The 21,410-nt window shown below is 41.0% G+C and overlaps 1 protein-coding gene across 1 annotated transcript in view; it reads left to right on the top strand.

Annotated features, from left to right (window-relative positions):
• Nucleotides 1-14,655: 14,655 nt before the first annotated feature.
• adamts12 (ADAM metallopeptidase with thrombospondin type 1 motif, 12) overlaps nt 14,656-21,410 on the top strand; it is a 50,660-nt gene continuing 43,905 nt past the window's right edge. Inside the window, exons 1-2 of the mRNA XM_014161801.2 lie at nt 14,656-15,006; nt 15,231-15,592. Of these exons, the coding sequence (XP_014017276.1) occupies nt 14,889-15,006; nt 15,231-15,592 (480 nt within the window). The 5' untranslated portion in view covers nt 14,656-14,888. The remainder of the gene's footprint in view (nt 15,007-15,230; nt 15,593-21,410) is intronic.

Raw genomic sequence — 21,410 nt, 5'->3', positions numbered from 1 at the left:
ATGGGTAGCCTACTCAGTGACAACCACAATTTACAATTCCAAAGAATTTACACAAATATTAGCGTCACTATTTCAACAGGAGGAAATGCACTTTCAGGCTCCATCTCCGAAGAATGACAAAGGCTACTTATGTTGATGCATTTAATGCCGCGTTCAAAACAACTGGAAACTCGGGGAAAAAATAAGTGTTCCGAGTTGTTTTGACTCGGCACGAATTGGGTGTTGGAATTTCCCAGTTTATTCCCATGTGGACTACATCAACAATTAGGGCACTAATAGTTGTTAGTGTAGCTAGCTAGCATACTGCTAACATTATCTAGCTAGCTAGCTTGCTAATGTTATATGTTGTTGCTGTAATATTTTTTTTACTACATGTATTCAAAAGATTAGCCCAGAGCTGTGAACTCACGCATTGACCGTGAGACGCAACAATTTGACCCTCTTCTCACGCATTGAAAAGTAGCCTACTGCTTACATTTTCTCTAATTAGTCCATTATATAATCCGCGCGTTAACTTTTTAATTGTGCTCCATATCGCTTTGAAATAGGGGCATCTGCGCCGGCAATTTAACATCAGGAGAGGAGCCTTTATCATTGTCCTGCCACCGCACTGTGAACCGCGGCACATTGAAGCATATGATTGGTTTAGTTATGTAAGGGATCTCTGACAACGAAAAGACAGCAGACTGTTTGTTTTAGCAGGGAAGTTTGGTAGGGTGACCTGATTTGTAACTATGAAAATCATTTTTGTCTAAGAGATTGTGAACCCAAAAGTTCGATTCTAGAGGGGGACAATACGTATAACAATTATTTGGTTAGGGTGTAGGGACAGATTTTCTAATGTATTTACTTTATTTAGTCTGATCAGTGGAACAATTCTCATTTTTAACAATGCGCTATAATAGAGGGTAATTACTGTACTTGTCTGCAAAAAGACTACTCTTATTCCCCACATGTATTTTATTATTCCACTTCTTCCCAATGTTGCCAGTGTAATCACATATTTGAAATCTGATGCCTACTTTTGTCTTTGAAAATGTATTATTTGAGGCTATGTATTTTTGCAGCCATTCATGGACAGCTTTGAATAAGTCATACAAATAACCATATGATATTAAATGCTCCATGAATCAAATATAATTGTTTGACATTTTAGTGTTGTGCACATGCTAGACAGAGATGGTAGGGGGACTCATGACTCATAAACACATATTTGGTCTATGTAGAGTAAGATGATCAACTAGTGGGCATAAACCATCTGCATATTGATATTCATTAAATTTTTCTTGAAGATTGGGTGATTGAGAAATACAAAATTAAATAAAAAAATAGAAATGAATAACGAATAAAAATAACGAGTAGAAATAACATGGCTATATATAGTAAGTAGAAAATAACATGGCTATATACAGGGAGTACCAGTACCGAGTGGATGCGCAGGGGTACTAGGTAAATGAGATAGCCATGTACTGTACATAAAGGTAGATGCTGTTACCTTCATTGACCACGTTTACATGTCCAAAGTATTCCGGATAGTAGCTCATAGCACCTTTGATATCCTGTTCATGAGTATCCCTGTATCTGTGAATAATCAGAATATTCCTAATTGGTTCATATGGGTTAAATGGAATAGTAACTGAAATCTGGACACTGACTGTAGGCCTATAACCTCTCACATGTAGAGTAATATAATATGAACTCCTGCAGAATTATGCATTTCTTGCAGTAAAATGATACAACAAATGTACATTTTTTACTCTGGAACAGGAGTGGAGAAATGTCTTTCTTACAGCATCTCTTGAGAAAATGTGAAGCCACATGTAATGTGTATACCTTTGACACTGTTATGCAAGCAGACAGTATTTCAGCCACATAAAATATCCACCCAAGAAAAACTGAGGTCTTATCAGAAATGTGTTTAATCGTTTTCTCAGCTTTTCATTTCCATAAAACCGGTCAATGACATTGGACATTTTGCACAGGACCAATCTTTCCACTGTTTTGGAGTTATTGCATTCTCTCCCAGTCCCTAAACAAAACAGACAACTTTACTGGTGTTAACTAGATTACTAATGCATTCATTATATCGATGTTAGACATTATTCTGGTGAGCACTACTTTATTTAGTCTTGTAGAGCAACACATTATGATAGAAGAGAAGCTGCATCTATCTAACTATACTTGATAAACAAATGGCCAACCAAATGTCCAAAGTTCTATGTGACCAACCAGATCGATCCTATGTATATTGGCTTGAGAATGTATTCACCCCCCCTTTGCATTTTTCCTATTTTGTTGCCTTACAACCTGGAATTAAAATAGATTTTTTGGGGGGGTTTGTATCATTTGATTTACACAACATGCCTACCACTGAATAATTTTTTTTATTTTTTATTGTGAAACAAACAAAAAAATAACACAAAAAAACTTGAGCTTGCATAACTATTCATCCGCCCAAAGTCAAAACTTTAAAGAGCCACCTTTTGCAGCACTTACAGCTGCAAGTCTCTTGGGGTACGTTTCTATAAGCTTGGCACATCTAGCCACTGGGATTTTTGCTACATTTTAATCTCATCTGACCAAAGTACCTTCTTCCATATGTTTGGGGAGTCTCCCACATGTCTTTTGGCAAACATCAAACGTGTTTGCTTATTTTTTTCTTTAAGCAATGGCTTTTTTCTGGCCACTCTTCCGTAAAGCCCAGCTCTGTGGAGTGTACGGCTTAAAGTGGTCCCATGAACAGATACTCCAATCTCCGCCATGGTGTTTTGCAGCTCCTTCAGGGTTATCTTTGGTCTCTTTGTTGCCTCTCTGATTAATGCCCTCCTTGCCTGGTCCGTGAGTCTATTGGCAGGTTTGTTGTGGTGCCATATTCTTTCCATTTTTTAATAATGGATTTAATGGTGCTCCGTGGGATGTTAAAAGTTTTGTATATTTTTTTATAACCCAACCCTGATCTGTACTTCTCCACAACTTTGTCCCTGTGTCACGTCCTGACCAGTAATAGGGGTTATTTGTATTGTAGTTTGGTCAGGACGTGGCAGGGGGTATTTGTTTTATGTGGTTCGGGGTGGTTGGTTGTTTAGAAGGGTGTTTGAGTTATTATTTCCGGGTTTTGGGCTATGTTGTGTTTTGTATTTCTATGTTCATTCTAGTATTAGTATTTCTTTGTTTAGGTTATTGGGTGTTGGACTCTCAATTGGAGGCAGGTGTTTCCAAGTTGCCTCTGATTGAGAGTCCTATATATAGGTATGTGTTTGTGGGAGATTGTGCTAGGTATAGCCTTAATGCCATTGTGTTTTGTGTACGTGTTTATTTGGGTTTTTCCTTCTTTGCCAATTCAATAAAAGAAGATGAGTGCACATAACCCTGCTGCGTTTTGGTCTGACAATGATTTTTCTTTATCATCTGACGAAGAACATTGTGACACCCTGACCTGTTTGGAGAGCTCATTGGTCTTCATGGTGCCGCTTGCTGGTGGTGCCTCTTGCTTAGTGATGTTGCAGACTCTGGGGCCTTTCAGAACAGGTGTATATATATACTGAGATCATGTGACAGATCATGTGACACTTAAATAAAGTCCACCCGTGTGCAATCTAACTAATTATGTGACTTCTGAAGGTAATTGGTTGCACCAGATCGTATTTAGGGGCTTCATAGCAAAGGGGGTGAATATAAACGCACGCACCACTTTTCCATTTTTTTATTATTGGACTATTTTGTCTATGTCCATTACATGAAATTCAAATAAAAATCAATTTTAGTTACAGGTTATAATGCAACAAAATAGGAAAAACGCCAAGGGGAATGAATACCTTTGCAAAACACTGTAGCAACATTTTAAAGGTGTTTTTACCATTGGATAAAAGTAGAGACTCAGAGCTATAAAACAGTATATCATACACTGCAGATGAGGAACAATGGGAAAGTAATTCTGCTTTGAAAGTTGATAAACTGGTAACCTCACTTTTGAGAAAATGGCCCTTTAAAAACCTCTTATGGACAGGCTCGCCAATATCCAATGGTAGCACCTGGCGCGAAATACGAAAAACCATAAATGCTATAATTTCAATTTCTCAAACATATGACTATTTTACACGATTTGAAAGATAAGACTCTCCTTTATCTAACCACATTGTCCGATTTCAAAAAGGCTTTACAGAAAAAGCAAAACATTAGATTATGTCAGGAGAGTACCCAGCCAGAAATAATCACACACCCATTTTTCAAGCTAGCATATATGTCACAAAAACCAAAACCACAGCTAAATGCAGCACTAACCTTTGATCTTCATCAGATGACACTCCTAGGACATTATGTTATACAATACATGCATGTTTTGTTCAATCAAGTTCATATTTATATCAAAAACCAGCTTTTTACATTAGCATGTTTTGTTCAGAACTAGCATACCCACCGAAAACTTCCGGTGAATTTACTAAATTACTCATGATAAACGTTCACAAAAAACATAACAATTATTTTAAGAATTATAGATACAGAACTCCTTTATGCAATCGCGGTGTCCGATTTTAAAATAGCTTTTCGGTGAAAGCACATTTTGCAATATTCTGAGTATATAGCCCGGCCATCACGGCTAGCTATTTTGACACCCACCAAGTTTGGCACTCACCAAACTCAGATTTACTATAAGAAAAATTGGATTACCTTTGCTGTTCTTCATCAGAATGCACTCCCAGGACTTCTACTTCAACAACCAATGTTGTTTTGGTTCCAAATAATCCATAGTTATATCGAAATAGCTCCGTTTTGTTCGTGCGTTCAAGTCACTATCCGAGGGTGATGCGCCGGCGCGTTTCGTGACAAAAATAATTCAAAATATTCCATTACCGTACTTCGAAGAATGTCAAACGCTGTTTAAAATCAATTTTTATGAGATTTTTCTCGTAAAATTGCGATAATATTTCAACCAGGAGACGTTGTATCCGTTCAAACACTGAAAGTAAAACATGGAGTCGTCACATGCACGCACCAGTGCCATTGTTCTCAGAAGGACCACTCACCAAAACCCCTGCTGTTTTTCGCCCAGAGACTGCAGAGCTATCATTCAACGTTCTGGCGCCTTCTGAGAGCCAATGAAAGCCTTAGAAAATGTCACGTTACAGCAGAGATCCTGTATTTTCGATAAAGAGGCTATAGAAGGACAAGAAATGGTCAGACAGGGCACTTCCCATATAGAATCTTCTCAGGTTTTGGCCTGCCATATGAGTTCTGTTATACTCACAGACACCATTCAAACAGTTTTAGAAACTTTAGGGTGTGTTTCTATCAAAATCTACTAATTATATGCATATTCTTCTTTCTGGGCAGGAGTAATAACCCAATTAATTCGGGTACGTTTTTTATCCGGCCATGAAAATACTGCCCCCTATCCCTAACAGGTTAATATTTTGGTACACCTACTGGAGACCTCTTCTTTGTCTACACCCATTCAGCATCGTTCACACCCTCTTAAGCTTTAGCCCCACCCAGCTCTTTAAGGATTCACATGTGAAGCCATGTACTAAACAACCAAAGATTAAGACTAAAGGCTGGTTTATACTACGGGTATGTTCGTGAAATCAATCTGGAGTGCCAGAGTGCGCTCAGTGTGCGCTCTAGGTGTTTTTAAACTCTGAAAATGCTCTGAGTGTCCTTTTGTAAATTCAGAGCGTTTCGCTCACTGGACTCTCTGGCCAAGGAGTAGGGTTGATCCGAGCGTTCTGACCTAACAGCAGTCAAGCACCCATATTATGGCCCACCAAATCTCAGAAATTATAAGCAGAAACGTGTCTAAGTTAGAGGTGAACGTACCCAGTATGCTGTACGGAGTATCAGTACGGAGTATCAGAAAAATAAATTCTGAAATTATTATGGTGGATCGGACTGCGCAAGGAGCCTACTTAAAAAAAAGTGATTTGTTTGACAATCAGATGAAAACCTCATCACAACACCATAGACTGCGCAACACCCATGATATGTGCAACTCGCAGACCATGAAAAACAACAGTAAATGGGATAAAATGTTTACATGCCACATTATCTTGTCCAAGATCAGCATAACCCAGGCATATTAATCGGCAGGTAGCCTAGTAGTTAGAGCGTTGGGCCAGTAACCGAAATACAGGCAAATACAGTGCCTTCGGAAAGTATTCAGACCCCTTGACTTTTTCCACATCTCGTCAATCTACACAATACACCCGACAACCTGCCCGCTCTGGACGGTCTCACCGGACTGGGGAGACGCACTAAAGGCCGAGTGCTCACAGCAGGCACTGGCTGTACCGGGTTATGGATGCGCACTGGAGGCCTGATGCGTGGGGCTGGCATAGGAGGTACCAGACTAGTAACACGCACCTCAGGGCGAGTGCGAGGAGCAGGAACAGGATGTACTGGGCTATGGAGGCGCACCGGAGATCAGGAGCTCAGGGCTGGCACACACCGTCCTGGCTGGATGGTCACTGTAGCCCGGAACGGGCGGATCGCTGGCAGAGGGCGAACTGGGCTCTGCTGGGGAATGAGGGCAGCCATGCGTAGAGCAGGTGCAAAGTAAACTGGGCCGAGGAGACGCACTGGAGACCAGATCCGTTGTGCTGGCGCACTTCTTCCTGCCTGCCGGCCAACTCTCACCCTGCAATGCTGAGGAGCCCGTACCGACAGCACCGGGCTGTAGCTGCGCCCTGGCGACACAGTGCGTATCTCCGCATAACAAGGTGCTTGCTTGATCCGTCGCTCCCCATAATAAGCACGGGGAGTTGGCTCAGGTCTCCACCCTGACTCTGCCAAACTCCCCGTGTGGGGGTGCCTCTCGGCCTCATGTAGCTCCCTTAGTTTCATCTCCCAGAAACGTCGTTCTGCCTCCCAAGTCCATCCTTTTCTTCGGTGCTCCAATCCCCGCTGCTTGGTCCTTGTTTGGTGGGTGATTCTGTCATAGGCGTCGTAAGGATAGGACCAAGGCGCAGCGGGTAAAGTGCTCATACTTAATTTATTCGACGAAAACACTTAAACAAAATAAACAAATGACGAAAAACAGTTCCATAAGGCATCCAGGCTATACAGAAAATAACCACCCACAAAACACAAGTGAAACAACATCAACTAAATATGGCCTCCAATTAGAGACAACTACAACCAGCTGCCTCTAATTGGAGGTCATGCCCATAAGTATTCGACCACATTCATCGACCTCAGACAATCATTTTTAAAAGGTTGATGACATCCACTCATTCACTGACTATTGAGTCCTATAGTCCCACTCACACAGAACTACCCTACGCCTTAACCTCTTTGACCTCTTTCTCCCCTCTCTCTCCAGATTAAATCCTGCAATTAGTGAGGTACGGCCACCCGACAACCTGCCCGCTCGACCCTATCCCTTCCTCCCTTCTCCAGACCATTTGCATATTCAGCTGCAAACTGGAAATTTTTCGAACAAATCCAATAGGCAATCTTATGAGGTGGTATTGACTGGGAGGGCAGGGTGATATAATAGACAGCCAAGTGTAAAATTGCTAATTGTTCTAAAGAAAGGACAAATATTTTTGCTAATGCACTTCACAAACAAAATACCTCTACAAGTGGTACCTGCTTGGCTGGGCAATTAGCTCACTAGTTTATCAAGACAGGTATTTATTTAATACAACTTTTCACCGTCTGTGTTATCAGGGCAGTAACTGGGGTTACTATCAGAGGCCTCGTGATGGCGTGTCCTTTTCATAAGAGTCTGGGGAGACTGGCAACAATGGAGGAGGTGTCACAAGGCTACTTGTGCTGCATGACACACTTTTATTGAGGTCTTGCCTGACAAGCTGTGAAAATATCAAGTGAACAGTGAATTAAATTATTTAAATCACATTGCTATGATACCCACTTTTGCTCCTTCTGGTAGGTCCCGGCATCTGTTCATGACCAGGGGATCAGTCAGGTACCCAACTATGCACTTTGTCTAACAGAAAAACACTATCAACGATTGTCATCATCTATAACTAGAACTATAAACAGTTTGAGAAATAATGTAATTTTGTTTGGAAGCTAATTCTGCGCTTTACAGATGTAGACTGACTGCCTCATGATTTTATTCAAGCTGGTGATGCCGTTACACTATGTATTCAACTGTGACATGTTTTGCTATTGCCCTGAGTTGGTTTGGGTTTGTTGCTGCTGGTTCTTACACTGTTGTAGTCAGACATATGTTAGCTACTACCAACATAGCTGCATCCAATAGCTGCATGCTTTATTTGTGCCCTAGACATGTGTTGCACCTCGGAGGCTAATGTAACTGTTTTGTCTAAATTACACTAACTTATAGTGGCATGGAAGTACGGTGACATTGCTAAAGTAGGTAAATAATTAGTAGGAAATAATGTCATCAAATTTACCTTAGAGAGATGGCAATGTTGCCATTACTGTTACTACTGAAGTTTGTCAAAAATAACTAGCAATGCTAATGTTAGCTAGCTGAAATACGGTGGTCCCCTCAATCGTAGTTAGCTCGCTAAAGTTATACTGCATCGAAAGTCAATCTGGGGACATCACAATCATGATAAAATGTTTTACAATTAATTATTTGCATTCTTTTTTAAATGTTATCGTGTTGCCAAGTCAATTCCGAGTATTATTGAGGTAGGCTAATGTTAGGTAGCTAGCTAGCTAATGTCAGCTATGCTAGCGAAGTCAGAATGATTATCAAAATATACATAACCAGTAGTTTATGGTCTAGCTACCAGTATACTCACCCCCATTGGGGACCAACCAACTCCAACCACCTATTCTGCACAGTAGGGTCCTAGTTGCATGTTAGAAACCATAGTTGGCTGTGCATCCTCCTGGAAGCATGCACTGTCGAGCCAGAGGCATGGTCAATCCGTATAGGCAGTGGTGTAAAGTACTTAAGTAAAAATACTTCAAAGTACTACTTAAGTAGTTTTTGGGGTATCTGTACTTTACTTTCCTATTTATATTTTTGACTGCTTTTACTTCACTACATTCCTTAAGAAAATATTGTAGTTTTTACTCCATACATTTTCCTTGACACCCAAAAGTACTCGTTACATTTTGAATGCTTAGCAGGACAGGAAAATTGTCAAATTCATGCACTTATCAACCAAACATCCCTGGTCATCCCTACTGCCTCTGATCTGGCGGACTCACTAAACACACATTCTTCATTTGTAAATTATGTCTGAGTGTTGGAGTGTGCCCCTGGCTTTACATAAATGAAAAAAAACAAGAAAATGGTGCCATCTGGTTTGCTTAATGATTTATACTTTTGATACTTAAGTATATTTTAAACCAAATACTTTTACTCAAATAGAATTTTACTGGGTGACTTTTACTTCTACTTTAGTTATTTTCTATTAAGGTATCTTTACTTTTACTCAAGTATGACAATTGGGTACTTTTTCCACCACTGCGTATTGTGCTTTTCAGTCTCAAATGGCCATAATCTTTTGAACGAGATGAAACACAGAACGTGATGAAACAATAAAGACCCACGAAGGGAAGCGAAGTGGGTGGAGGGGCGATTTGCACATGGAGCTTGGCAAAAGGGGGCATGAATTGTTGACATAATTGTAATGAAAGCCCAACCTTCATTTACTCGTGACTCACTCAGGTTCCAAACTCAGTTTTACATGAGACTTTATGACCACAATTATCCTATTTACACTTTGTAATCAATATTGACAAGAATAAATGTTTCTGACTCATATCAATGCCATATAGGCCATTTTATAAAGCATTGGTTGTCTTTTAGGGGAAGTCATTCTTTAAATGTTTGTGGGACACTAACAGTTTGAGCTTGAGGGAGAGGTGAGCAAGGAAAGACCTGTTCTTGAGTGGCCCAGCCAGAGCCCGGACTTGAACCCGATCGAACATCTCTGGAGAGACCTGAAAATAGTGGTGCAGCGACGCTCCCCATCCAACCTGACAGAGCTTGAGAGGATCTGCTGAGAAGAATGGGAGAAACTACCCAAATACAGGTGTGCCAAGCTTGTAGCGTCATACCCAAGAAGAATCAAGGCTGTAATCACTGCCAAAGGTGCTTCAACAAAGTTCTGAGTAAATGGTCTTAATAATTATGTGATATTTAAGTTGTTTTTTTTATACATTTGCAAAAATGTCTAAAAGCCTGTTTTTGCTTTGTCATTATGGGGTATTGTTTGTAGATTGATGAGGAACAATTTTATTTAATCCATTCTAGAATAAGGCTGTAATGTAACAAATAGTGGAAAGTGAAGGGGTCTGAATGCTTTCCGAATGGAATGCACTGTATGTATACCCTCTAGGGCAATTATGCAGTCTAATACGTCCACAGTGGGGGTTTTTTATGTTTATTGTCAAATTAATTAATTATTGTATTCATTTCATGTAACAACATTCCAACCTTGTTTACCATTATCTAGTCCAAAAATGGCAATATTCCACTATTTGTATCCATTTGGATGTTTCAATGGGGAACTTTTATTTTGAAGGCAAACAGAAAATTCCACTAGTGTGGCTCGTCCTTATTGTGGCTTTCTTTACACAGTTACTATCTGTGAGAGGTTGAGAGGGCAAGCCACCACTATACTAAAAGAGTCTGGACCAAAGTTCACCATGTCAGGTAGAACAGCGCCATCCCATGGACAGAGAAAGAAAGGCTGACAGGTGTACATACACCTATCAATGCAAAATTATGAATAACCTATAAAACGACATTGCCAACACTGCATTACGCGCCGTACCTTCCGTCTTGGTAGTGTGTGAATTTACCTTAACCTGCAGACTCAGGTGAGTAAGTCCCTATTGTGAGTCTGATATTAAACCAAGATCTAAACACATAGCTGGTGGTCCAGGACCATAGTACACACACATAAACACACACACACACGTGCAAACAAACACACAAACACACACACGCGCGCGCAAACAAACACACAGAAACACACACAGACATGCACACACACACACATTCTATTTTTTTAGGTCAGTTTGGGTAATCTCTGGGACTGATTAAAAAAACACTGTTGATTTTGACCTGGAAAGCCTTTTGGGATAAGCCAGAGCAATATACAGTGCATTCGGAAAGTATTCAGACCCCTTGACTTTTTCCCCAAAAATGTACATTATATCCTTTTTCTAAAATTGATTAAATTGTTTTTTCCCCCTCATCAATCTACACACAGTACCCCACAATGACAAACCAAAAACTGTTTAAAAAAAAAATGTTTCCAAATGTGTTGAAGATAAAAAACAGAAATAGCTTATTTACATAAGTATTCAGACCTTTTGCTATGAGACTCGAAATTGCGTTCATGTGCATCCTGTTTCCATTGATCATCCTTGAGATGTTTCTACAACTTGATTGGAGTCCATGGTAAATTCAATTGATTGGACATGATTTGGAAAGGCACACACCTGTCTACATAAGGTCCCACAGTTGATAGTGCATGTCAGAGAAAAAACCAAGCCATGAGGTCAAAGGAATTGTCCGTAGAGCTCCGAGACAGGATTGCGTAGAGGTACAGATCTGGGGAAGGGTACCAAAACATTTCTGCAGCATTGAAGGTCCACAAGAACACAGTGGCTTCCATCATTCTTAAATGGAAGAAGTTTGGAACCACAAAGACTCTTCCTAGAGCTGGCCACCCGGCCAAACTGTGAAATCAGGGGAGAAGGGCCTGTCACTCTGACAGAGCTCCAGAGTTCCTCTGTGAAGATGGGAGAACCTTCCAGAAGGACAACCATCTCTGCAGCACTCCACCAATCAGGCCTATATGGTAGAGTAGCCAGACGGAAGCCACTCCTTGGTTAAAGGCACATGACAGCCCGCTTGGAGTTTGCCAAAAGGCACTTAAAGGACTCAGACCATGAGAAGCAAGATTCTCTCGTCTGATGAAACCAAGATTGAACTCTTTGGCCTGAATGCCAAGCATCACGTCTTGACAAAAACCTGGCACCATCCCTACGGTGAAGCATGGTGGTGGCAGCATCATGCTGTGGGGACTTTTTTCAGCAGGAGGGACTGGGAGACTAGTCAGAATCGAGGGAAAGATGAACGGAGCAAAGTACAGAGAGATCCTTGATGAAAACCTGCTCCGGAGCGCTCAGGACCTTAGTCTGGGGCAAAAGTTTGACGACCCTATGCACACAGCCAAGACAGGAATGGTTTCGAGACAAATCTCTGAATGTCCTTGAGTGGCCTGGACTTGAATCCGATCAAACATCTCTGGAGAGACCTGAAAAAGCTGTGCAGCGATGCTGCCTGACAGAGCATGAGAGGATCTGAAGAGAAGAATGGGAGAAACTCCCCAAATACAAGTGTGTCAAGCTTGTAGATTCATACCCAAGAAGACTCGAGGCTGTAAAGGTGATTCACTAAAGTACTGAGTAAATGGTCTGAATACTTGTGTAACGGTGATATTTCCGTTTTATATTTTTTATAAATTTGCAAAATTATTATACCTGTGTTTTCTTTGTCATTATGGGGAATTGTGTGTAGATTGATGAGGGGAAAAAATAATTTAATCAATTTTAGAATAAGGCTGTAACGTAACAAAATGTGTAAAAAGTCAAGGGGTCTGAATACTTTCTGAATACACTGTATTTAGATTTATTGCTCTGGGATAAGGACTGATTTAAAAAAATACTGTGAGCATGATTCTGAGTTCAAAAGCCATTTGGGATATTTAGATATATGTCTCTGGGAAAAAACTGAATCTGGTGCCTTGGCAGAGGACCATGTTCCAACAGAATTGAACATAAGAGTAGCTAAACACATGAGAATATTGTGTTTAGACACGTAATTTATCATAGGTTATTTCGTTTGAAGTTTAAGCAACATATCAAACCAACAAATTCACAAACTCGGCCCCCTGCCCCATCTCAGTTTATAACTGGTCATATCAGATAATGCCATCTCTATTGCTCAGCTTTGAGTATGTGGCTGTGGGTGTGGTGCCACTGCACTAGTTACTACTGAAATGGCTAGGGGTTGCTGTTATGACATAAACGTCTCAATAAAATTGGTTTACTAAGCTGTTTTGCCCTGGCTGGAAAATCCCACAGGTTTACTGAGAGATGTGTGTGTGTCCAGAGGGCTACACCATGATCCACGTTCTCTAGAAAAATCTATGTGGAACTTCCTGAGAACAGGGATTTCCTCGAACCTCCATTCATCTTTTATCTAATGAATCCCTCTCTCTCTCGCTCTTTCTCTCTGTTTGTCTCGCTCTCTCTTTTACCCTCTCAAATATCAAATCAATCATTCCTAATTTATTCAATCACTCATTCAGTCCATACCTCCCTATTCTCCCTCCACCTCTCTCCCCCCTCTCTCTCTTCCTCATCCCATCATTCACTCTGTCCCCCACAACCCCGCTGGTTCACTGAGAATTGTTATTGTGTGTGTGTGTGTGTGTGTGTGTGTGTGTAGGTCCTCCAGACCTCAGTTATTTAACATGAAACAAGGCTCATTGTCTCTGTATGTGGCCCCCCAGACAGATGAGTATGCTGGGTCTGGGTCAAGGTCTGGGTCTAGGCCTGACGATGGCTACAGGCCTAGGTCTGATCTGTGCCTGGGTCTGATCTGAGTGTTGTGGTCTCCAGAGTGGCGCAGCGGTCTAAGGCACTGCATCTCAGTGCTGGAGGCATCACTACAGACACCCTGTTTCAAATCCAGGCTGTATCACAACCGGTCATGATTGGGAGTCCCATAGGGCGGTGCACAATTCGCCCAGTGTCGTCCAGGTTTGGCCGCTGTAGGTCGTCATTGTAAATAAGAATTTCTTCTTAACCTTTATTTAACTAGGCAAGTCGGTTAAGATTTTTTTTTCAAATACCAGACGAGACATGCGGTTTTCATTCATAAAAAAATCACTTCAATACATGGATAGGTAAAAAGTTAATTCATTCACAATGTATCTAAATCACCAAAAAGTCAAGACTAAAAGTCATGTCCAGGCAAATCAAGTCAAATCTTCAATTTCTAGTCCATCTTTTTTTTTAATGGTCTTGAGGGGACACGTTCATTACTTACACCCCTAAATGTGCATATGAAACACCACCTTCATTACTTACACCACTTAATGTGCATATGAAACACCACGTTCATTACTTACACCACTCAATGTGCATATGAAACACCACGTTCATTACTTACACCACTCAATGTGCATATGAAACACCACGTTCATTACTCACACCACTTAATGTGCATATGAAACACCACGTTCATTACTCACACCACTCAATGTGCATATGAAACACCACGTTCATTACTCACACCACTCAATGTGCATATGAAACACCACGTTCATTACTCACACCACTCAATGTGCATATGAAACACCACGTTCATTACTCACACCACTCAATGTGCATATGAAACACCACTTTGGCTCTTGAATAGGAGTAGCCCTCAAATTCAACTCTGCAGAGACTTGACCGTAAGGCATACTGAAAATGAAAAAGGAAGCTATTTTACAGGGTTATCCTACTAATTCTAGGCCTACTTAGGCATCGAATTGAATTGGAATGTTGAATAAACGGTTTAGAGCATAGAGTTTGCATTGGTTTGCTCTAAAAGCACAGGGGGTGAGTGAGCGAGCGTTTGACTTATCTCCCACTGCGTTGCATCTGCACACCACACCGCTCCCTCTGCTCCCCTCTCGCCCCTGGCAAGAAACGAGACACTACTAGCCTATTACTCCTCCCCTCCCACGCAAAGTTGCTGCTTTCTTCCTTTCTCACACTTTTACTATGTTCTGTAACCAGCATAAAGTTTTCCTCATCATCCATGACGCTGGCCGTTGATGGAACGAAGAGGTCGCTAGACCGCCTATAAAGCACAATTGGGACATCAATGCCTGTGAATCTTTTTAAATCTCTTGATTTTGGTTAGATGAAATATGCGATGTCCGCGGGTGAGCCGGGTTCTTTCTCTACTCCATTCTGTTTTGTTTTTGGCAACAAGCCATGCCGAGTTCTCGCTGCCTGGCAGCCTCCTCTCTCCCGATGCAGAATCAGGTCAGTGTGTCTGTTGTTACAGCTGGGCTATAATAACTGCAACAATGTTATGATTTTATTGTTGCAATTTCACACAAAGTACTTTATAGCCATTGCAAGCTTAGTGCATGAATTTGCGCGTGGCAGTCAGTTTTTTTTATAAATTATCTTTATTAATTAATCTTGAAATGATCTTGTAGGCTATTGATAATTCCACTGTACTTCATTTTCTATTTTATCCTCAGGTCGCTTTCTCCAGTCCCAGTCAGATGTGTCCGTGGTCCATCCAGTCAAAGTTTTCAGAGCTGGACAGTTTCTCTCCCACTCTCTGGCACACCGCTTTAAGCACGGGAGGCATAAGCGAGACTTGGGGCCTTTGGAGGAACGTGTTTATTATAAGGTGAACTACAAGGGTCGTGATTTGGTTTTCAATTTAACAGTCAACAACTATTTGGTGTCGAACGATTATATTCTGGAGAGACGAAATGGGAGTGTGAACCGGACTGAGCACCGTACCACAGGTGAGAACGCGTGTCACCTGATCGGCACGGTGACGGATTCTACTAATGCACGCGGGACAGCCGCCATCAGCACCTGTGAAGGCTTGGTAAGAAATCAGGATGCTGACCTTATTTGGAATTAAACTCATGCATGTAACAGAAATCCTTGTCATCGCTCATTATGTACTCTGATTTTAACACAAAGTGAGGTAATTAAAAGACACTGCTTCACTATAAGGCTTCACTATAAGGCAAATCCACCACATTGAGAAGCAGGTACAGATAACTAAAATAGGAAGGAAATATTTATTTAGCTGAGATAGGACATTTAGTTTGTGTATTGTCTTGCCCTATTTCCAATTCACCTAGAAGCCACACACTTCCCAAATGTACAGGAGAGAGGCATCAGACCAGTATTAAAATATACAGGAGAGAAGCATCAGACCAGTATTAAAATATACAGGGAGAGGCATCAGACCAGTACTAAAATATACAGGAGAGAAGCATCAGACCAGTACTAAAATATACAGGAGAGAAGCATCAGACCAGTATTAAAATATACAGGAGAGAAGCATCAGACCAGTATTAAAATATACAGGAGAGAAGCATCAGACCAGTACTAAAATATACAGGAGAGAAGCACCAGACCAGTACTAAAATATACAGGAGAGAAGCATCAGACCAGTATTAAAATATACAGGAGAGAGGCATCAGACCAGTATTGAAATATACAGGAGAGAGGCATCAGACCAGTACTAAAATATACAGGAGAGAGGCATCAGACCAGTACTAAAATATACAGGAGAGAGGCATCAGACCAGTACTAAAATATACAGGAGAGAGGCATCAGACCAGTTCTAAAATATACAGGAGAGAGGCATCAGACCAGTTCTAAAATATACAGGAGAGAGGCATCAGACCAGTACTAAAATATACAGGAGAGAGGCATCAGACCAGTACTAAAATATACAGGAGAGAAGCATCAGACCAGTACTAAAATATACAGGAGAGAGGCATCAGACCAGTACTAAAATATACAGGAGAGAGGCATCAGACCAGTACTAAAATATACAGGAGAGAGGCATCAGACCAGTACTAAAATATACAGGAGAGAAGCATCAGACCAGTATTAAAATATACAGGAGAGAGGCATCAGGCCAGTACTAAAATATACAGGAGAGAAGCATCAGACCAGTATTAAAATATACAGGAGAGAGGCATCAGACCAGTACTAAAATATACAGTCGAGAAGCATCAGACCAGAACTAAAATATACAGGAGAGAGGCATCAGACCAGTACTAAAATATACAGGAGAGAGGCATCAGACCAGTACTAAAATATACAGGAGAGAAGCATCAGACCAGTACTAAAATATACAGGACAGAGGCATCAGACCAGTACTAAAATATACAGGAGAGAAGCATCAGACCAGTATTAAAATATACAGGAGAGAGGCATCAGACCAGTACTAAAATATACAGGAGAGAGGCATCAGACCAGTACTAAAATATACAGTCGAGAGGCATCAGACCAGTACTAAAATATACAGTCGAGAGGCATCAGACCAGTACTAAAATATACAGTAGAGAAGCATCAGACCAGTATTAAAATATACAGGAGAGAAGCATCAGACCAGTACTAAAATATACAGGAGAGAGGCATCAGACCAGTATTAAAATATACAGGAGAGAAGCATCAGACCAGTATTAAAATATACAGGAGAGAAGCATCAGACCAGTACTAAAATATACAGGAGAGAAGCACCAGACCTGTACTAAAATATACAGGAGAGAAGCATCAGACCAGTATTAAAATATACAGGAGAGAGGCATCAGACCAGTATTAAAATATACAGGAGAGAGGCATCAGACCAGTACTAAAATATACAGGAGAGAGGCATCAGACCAGTACTAAAATATACAGGAGAGAGGCATCAGACCAGTACTAAAATATACAGGAGAGAGGCATCAGACCAGTACTAAAATATACAGGAGAGAAGCATCAGACCAGTACTAAAATATACAGGAGAGAGGCATCAGACCAGTACTAAAATATACAGGACAGAAGCATCAGACCAGTACTAAAATATACAGGACAGAGGCATCAGACCAGTACTAAAATATACAGGAGAGAAGCATCAGACCAGTACTAAAATATACAGGAGAGAGGCATCAGACCAGTACTAAAATATACAGGAGAGAGGTATTAGACCAGTACTAAAATATACAGGAGAGAGGCATCAGACCAGTACTAAAATATGCAGGAGAGAAGCATCAGACCAGTATTAAAATATACAGGAGAGAGGCATCAGACCAGTACTAAAATATACAGGAGAGAAGCATCAGACCAGTACTAAAATATACAGGAGAGAGGCATCAGACCAGTACTAAAATATACAGGAGAGAAGCATCAGACCAGTACTAAAATATACAGGACAGAGGCATCAGACCAGTACTAAAATATACAGGAGAGAAGCATCAGACCAGTATTAAAATATACAGGAGAGAGGCATCAGACCAGTACTAAAATATACAGGAGAGAGGTATTAGACCAGTACTAAAATATACAGGAGAGAGGTATTAGACCAGTACTAAAATATACAGGAGAGAGGCATCAGACCAGTACTAAAATATGCAGGAGAGAAGCATCAGACCAGTATTAAAATATACAGGAGAGAGGCATCAGACCAGTACTAAAATATGCAGGAGAGAAGCATCAGACCAGTATTAAAATATACAGGAGAGAGGCATCAGACCAGAGAGGCATCAGACCAGTACTAAAATATACAGGAGAGAGGCATCAGACCAGTACTAAAATATACAGGAGAGAGGCATCAGACCAGTACTAAAATATACAGGAGAGAAGCATCAGACCAGTACTAAAATATACAGGAGAGAAGCATCAGACCAGTACTAAAATATACAGGAGAGAGGCATCAGACCAGTACTGAAATATACAGGAGAGAAGCATCAGACCAGTACTAAAATATACAGGACAGAGGCATCAGACCAGTACTAAAATATACAGGAGAGAGGCATCAGACCAGTACTAAAATATACAGGAGAGAAGCATCAGACCAGTACTAATATATACAGGACAGAGGCATCAGACCAGTACTAAAATATACAGGAGAGAAGCATCAGACCAGTATTAAAATATACAGGAGAGAGGCATCAGACCAGTACTAAAAAATACAGTCGAGAAGCATCAGACCAGTACTAAAATATACAGGAGAGAGGCATCAGACCAGTACTAAAATATACAGTCGAGAGGCATCAGACCAGTACTAAAATATACAGTCGAGAGGCATCAGACCAGTACTAAAATATACAGGAGCGAAGCATCAGACCAGTACTAAAATATACAGGAGAGAAGCATCAGACCAGTACTAAAATATACAGGAGAGAAGCACCAGACCAGTACTAAAATATACAGGAGAGAGGCATCAGACCAGTATTAAAATATACAGGAGAGAGGCATCAGACCAGTATTAAAATATACAGGAGAGAGGCATCAGACCAGTACTAAAATATACAGGAGAGAGGCATCAGACCAGTACTAAAATATACAGGACAGAGGCATCAGACCAGTACTAAAATATACAGGAGAGAAGCATCAGACCAGTACTAAAATATACAGGAGAGAGGCATCAGACCAGTACTAAAATATACAGGAGAGAGACATCAGACCAGTATTAAAATATACAGGAGAGAGGCATCAGGCCAGTACTAAAATATACAGGAGAGAAGCATCAGACCAGTACTAAAATATACAGGAGAGAGACATCAGACCAGTATTAAAATATACAGGAGAGAGGCATCAGGCCAGTACTAAAATATACAGGAGAGAAGCATCAGACCAGTACTAAAATATACAGGAGAGAGGCATCAGACCAGTACTAAAATATACAGGAGAGAAGCATCAGACCAGTACTAAAATATACAGGACAGAGGCATCAGACCAGTACTAAAATATACAGGAGAGAAGCATCAGACCAGTATTAAAATATACAGGAGAGAGGCATCAGACCAGTACTAAAATATACAGTCGAGAAGCATCAGACCAGTACTAAAATATACACGAGAGAGGCATCAGACCAGTACTAAAATATACAGGAGAGAGGCATCAGACCAGTACTAAAATATGCAGGAGAGAAGCATCAGACCAGTATTAAAATATACAGGAGAGAGGCATCAGACCAGTACTAAAATATGCAGGAGAGAAGCATCAGACCAGTATTAAAATATACAGGAGAGAGGCATCAGACCAGAGAGGCATCAGACCAGTACTAAAATTTAAACAGGAGAGAGGCATCAGACCAGTACTAAAATATACAGGAGAGAGGCATCAGACCAGTACTAAAATATACTGGAGAGAAGCATCAGACCAGTACTAAAATATACAGGAGAGAAGCATCAGACCAGTACTAAAATATACAGGAGAGAGGCATCAGACCAGTACTGAAATATACAGGACAGAAGCATCAGACCAGTACTAAAATATACAGGACAGAGGCATCAGACCAGTACTAAAATATACAGGAGAGAGGCATCAGACCAGTACTAAAATATACAGGAGAGAGGCATCAGACCAGTACTAAAATATACAGGAGAGAGGCATCAGACCAGTACTAAAATATACAGGAGAGAGGCATCAGACCAGTACTAAAATATACAGGAGAGAGGCATCAGACCAGTACTAAAATATACAGGAGAGAAGCATCAGACCAGTACTAAAATATACAGGACAGAGGCATCAGACCAGTACTAAAATATACAGGAGAGAAGCATCAGACCAGTACTAAAATATACAGGAGAGAGGCATCAGACCAGTACTAAAATATACAGGAGAGAGACATCAGACCAGTACTAAAATATACAGGAGAGAGGCATCAGACCAGTACTAAAATATACAGGAGAGAGGCATCAGACCAGTACTAAAATATACAGGAGAGAAGCATCAGACCATTACTAAAATATACAGGAGAGAAGCATCAGAGGAATTGGTATGTTGTATGGCTGGTCACAGGCTGCTGAGCAAACCCCCCTTTAGACTGACAGTACCCTGTCTGTTGGTCCAGCCTCCACAGATTTCCTGAGACTGTTTGCAGAAATACTTTAGCTCCATGGCCCACAAATGATTGCGGCTGCATGCTGCCTCCTCTCAGCCTATACTGGGAGACTCTGTCCCTCTTGCACGATCTCTCCCTCTCTCTCCCCGCTCACCCTACTTCTACCACTCTCCGTCTCCCTCTCTCAGCTCTCACTCTCTCTCTCTGTACAGTGTTATGTTTCTCCTTGTTTGACCACAGACAAGTTTGAGAATATGGCTTCTATGGCTGCTGTTTAGAAAGAGACTGAAATAAGACTTGAGTCACATACACAAACGAGACGTCTGTATTTGTAGAATTCTTGTATGTTTCTTATAAGAAACCTACTTTTTTCTACAAAGGAAATTAATACTTTGACTTTCATCACAATGATAGTTGTGAGCTTTGCTCTCTGTCTGCTGACCGAAAAACTGCTGGAAAGCAGAGAGAGACAAATCAAAATATCTGGACAGCAGAGAGAGAGACAAAGGAAAACAGCTGGTCAGCAGAGAGAGAGACAAAGGAAAACAGCTGGTCAGCAGAGAGAGAGACAAAGGAAAACAGCTGGTCAGCAGAGAGAGAGACAAAGGAAAACAGCTGGTCAGCAGAGAGAGAGACAAAGGAAAACAGCTGGTCAGCAGAGAGAGACAAAGGAAAACAGCTGGTCAGCAGAGAGAGAGACAAAGGAAAACAGCTGGACAGCAGAGAGAGACAAAGTAAAACAGCTGGACAGCAGAGAGAGAGACAAAGGAAAACAGCTGGTCAGCAGAGAGAGACAAATGAAAACAGCTGGTCAGCAGAGAGAGACAAAGGAAAACAGCTGGACAGCAGAGAG

The sequence above is a fragment of the Salmo salar genome, chromosome ssa20, assembly GCF_905237065.1.
Source record: "Salmo salar chromosome ssa20, Ssal_v3.1, whole genome shotgun sequence".
Lineage (NCBI taxonomy): Eukaryota > Metazoa > Chordata > Actinopteri > Salmoniformes > Salmonidae > Salmo > Salmo salar.
This window is presented reverse-complemented; position numbering and strand designations above follow the sequence as displayed.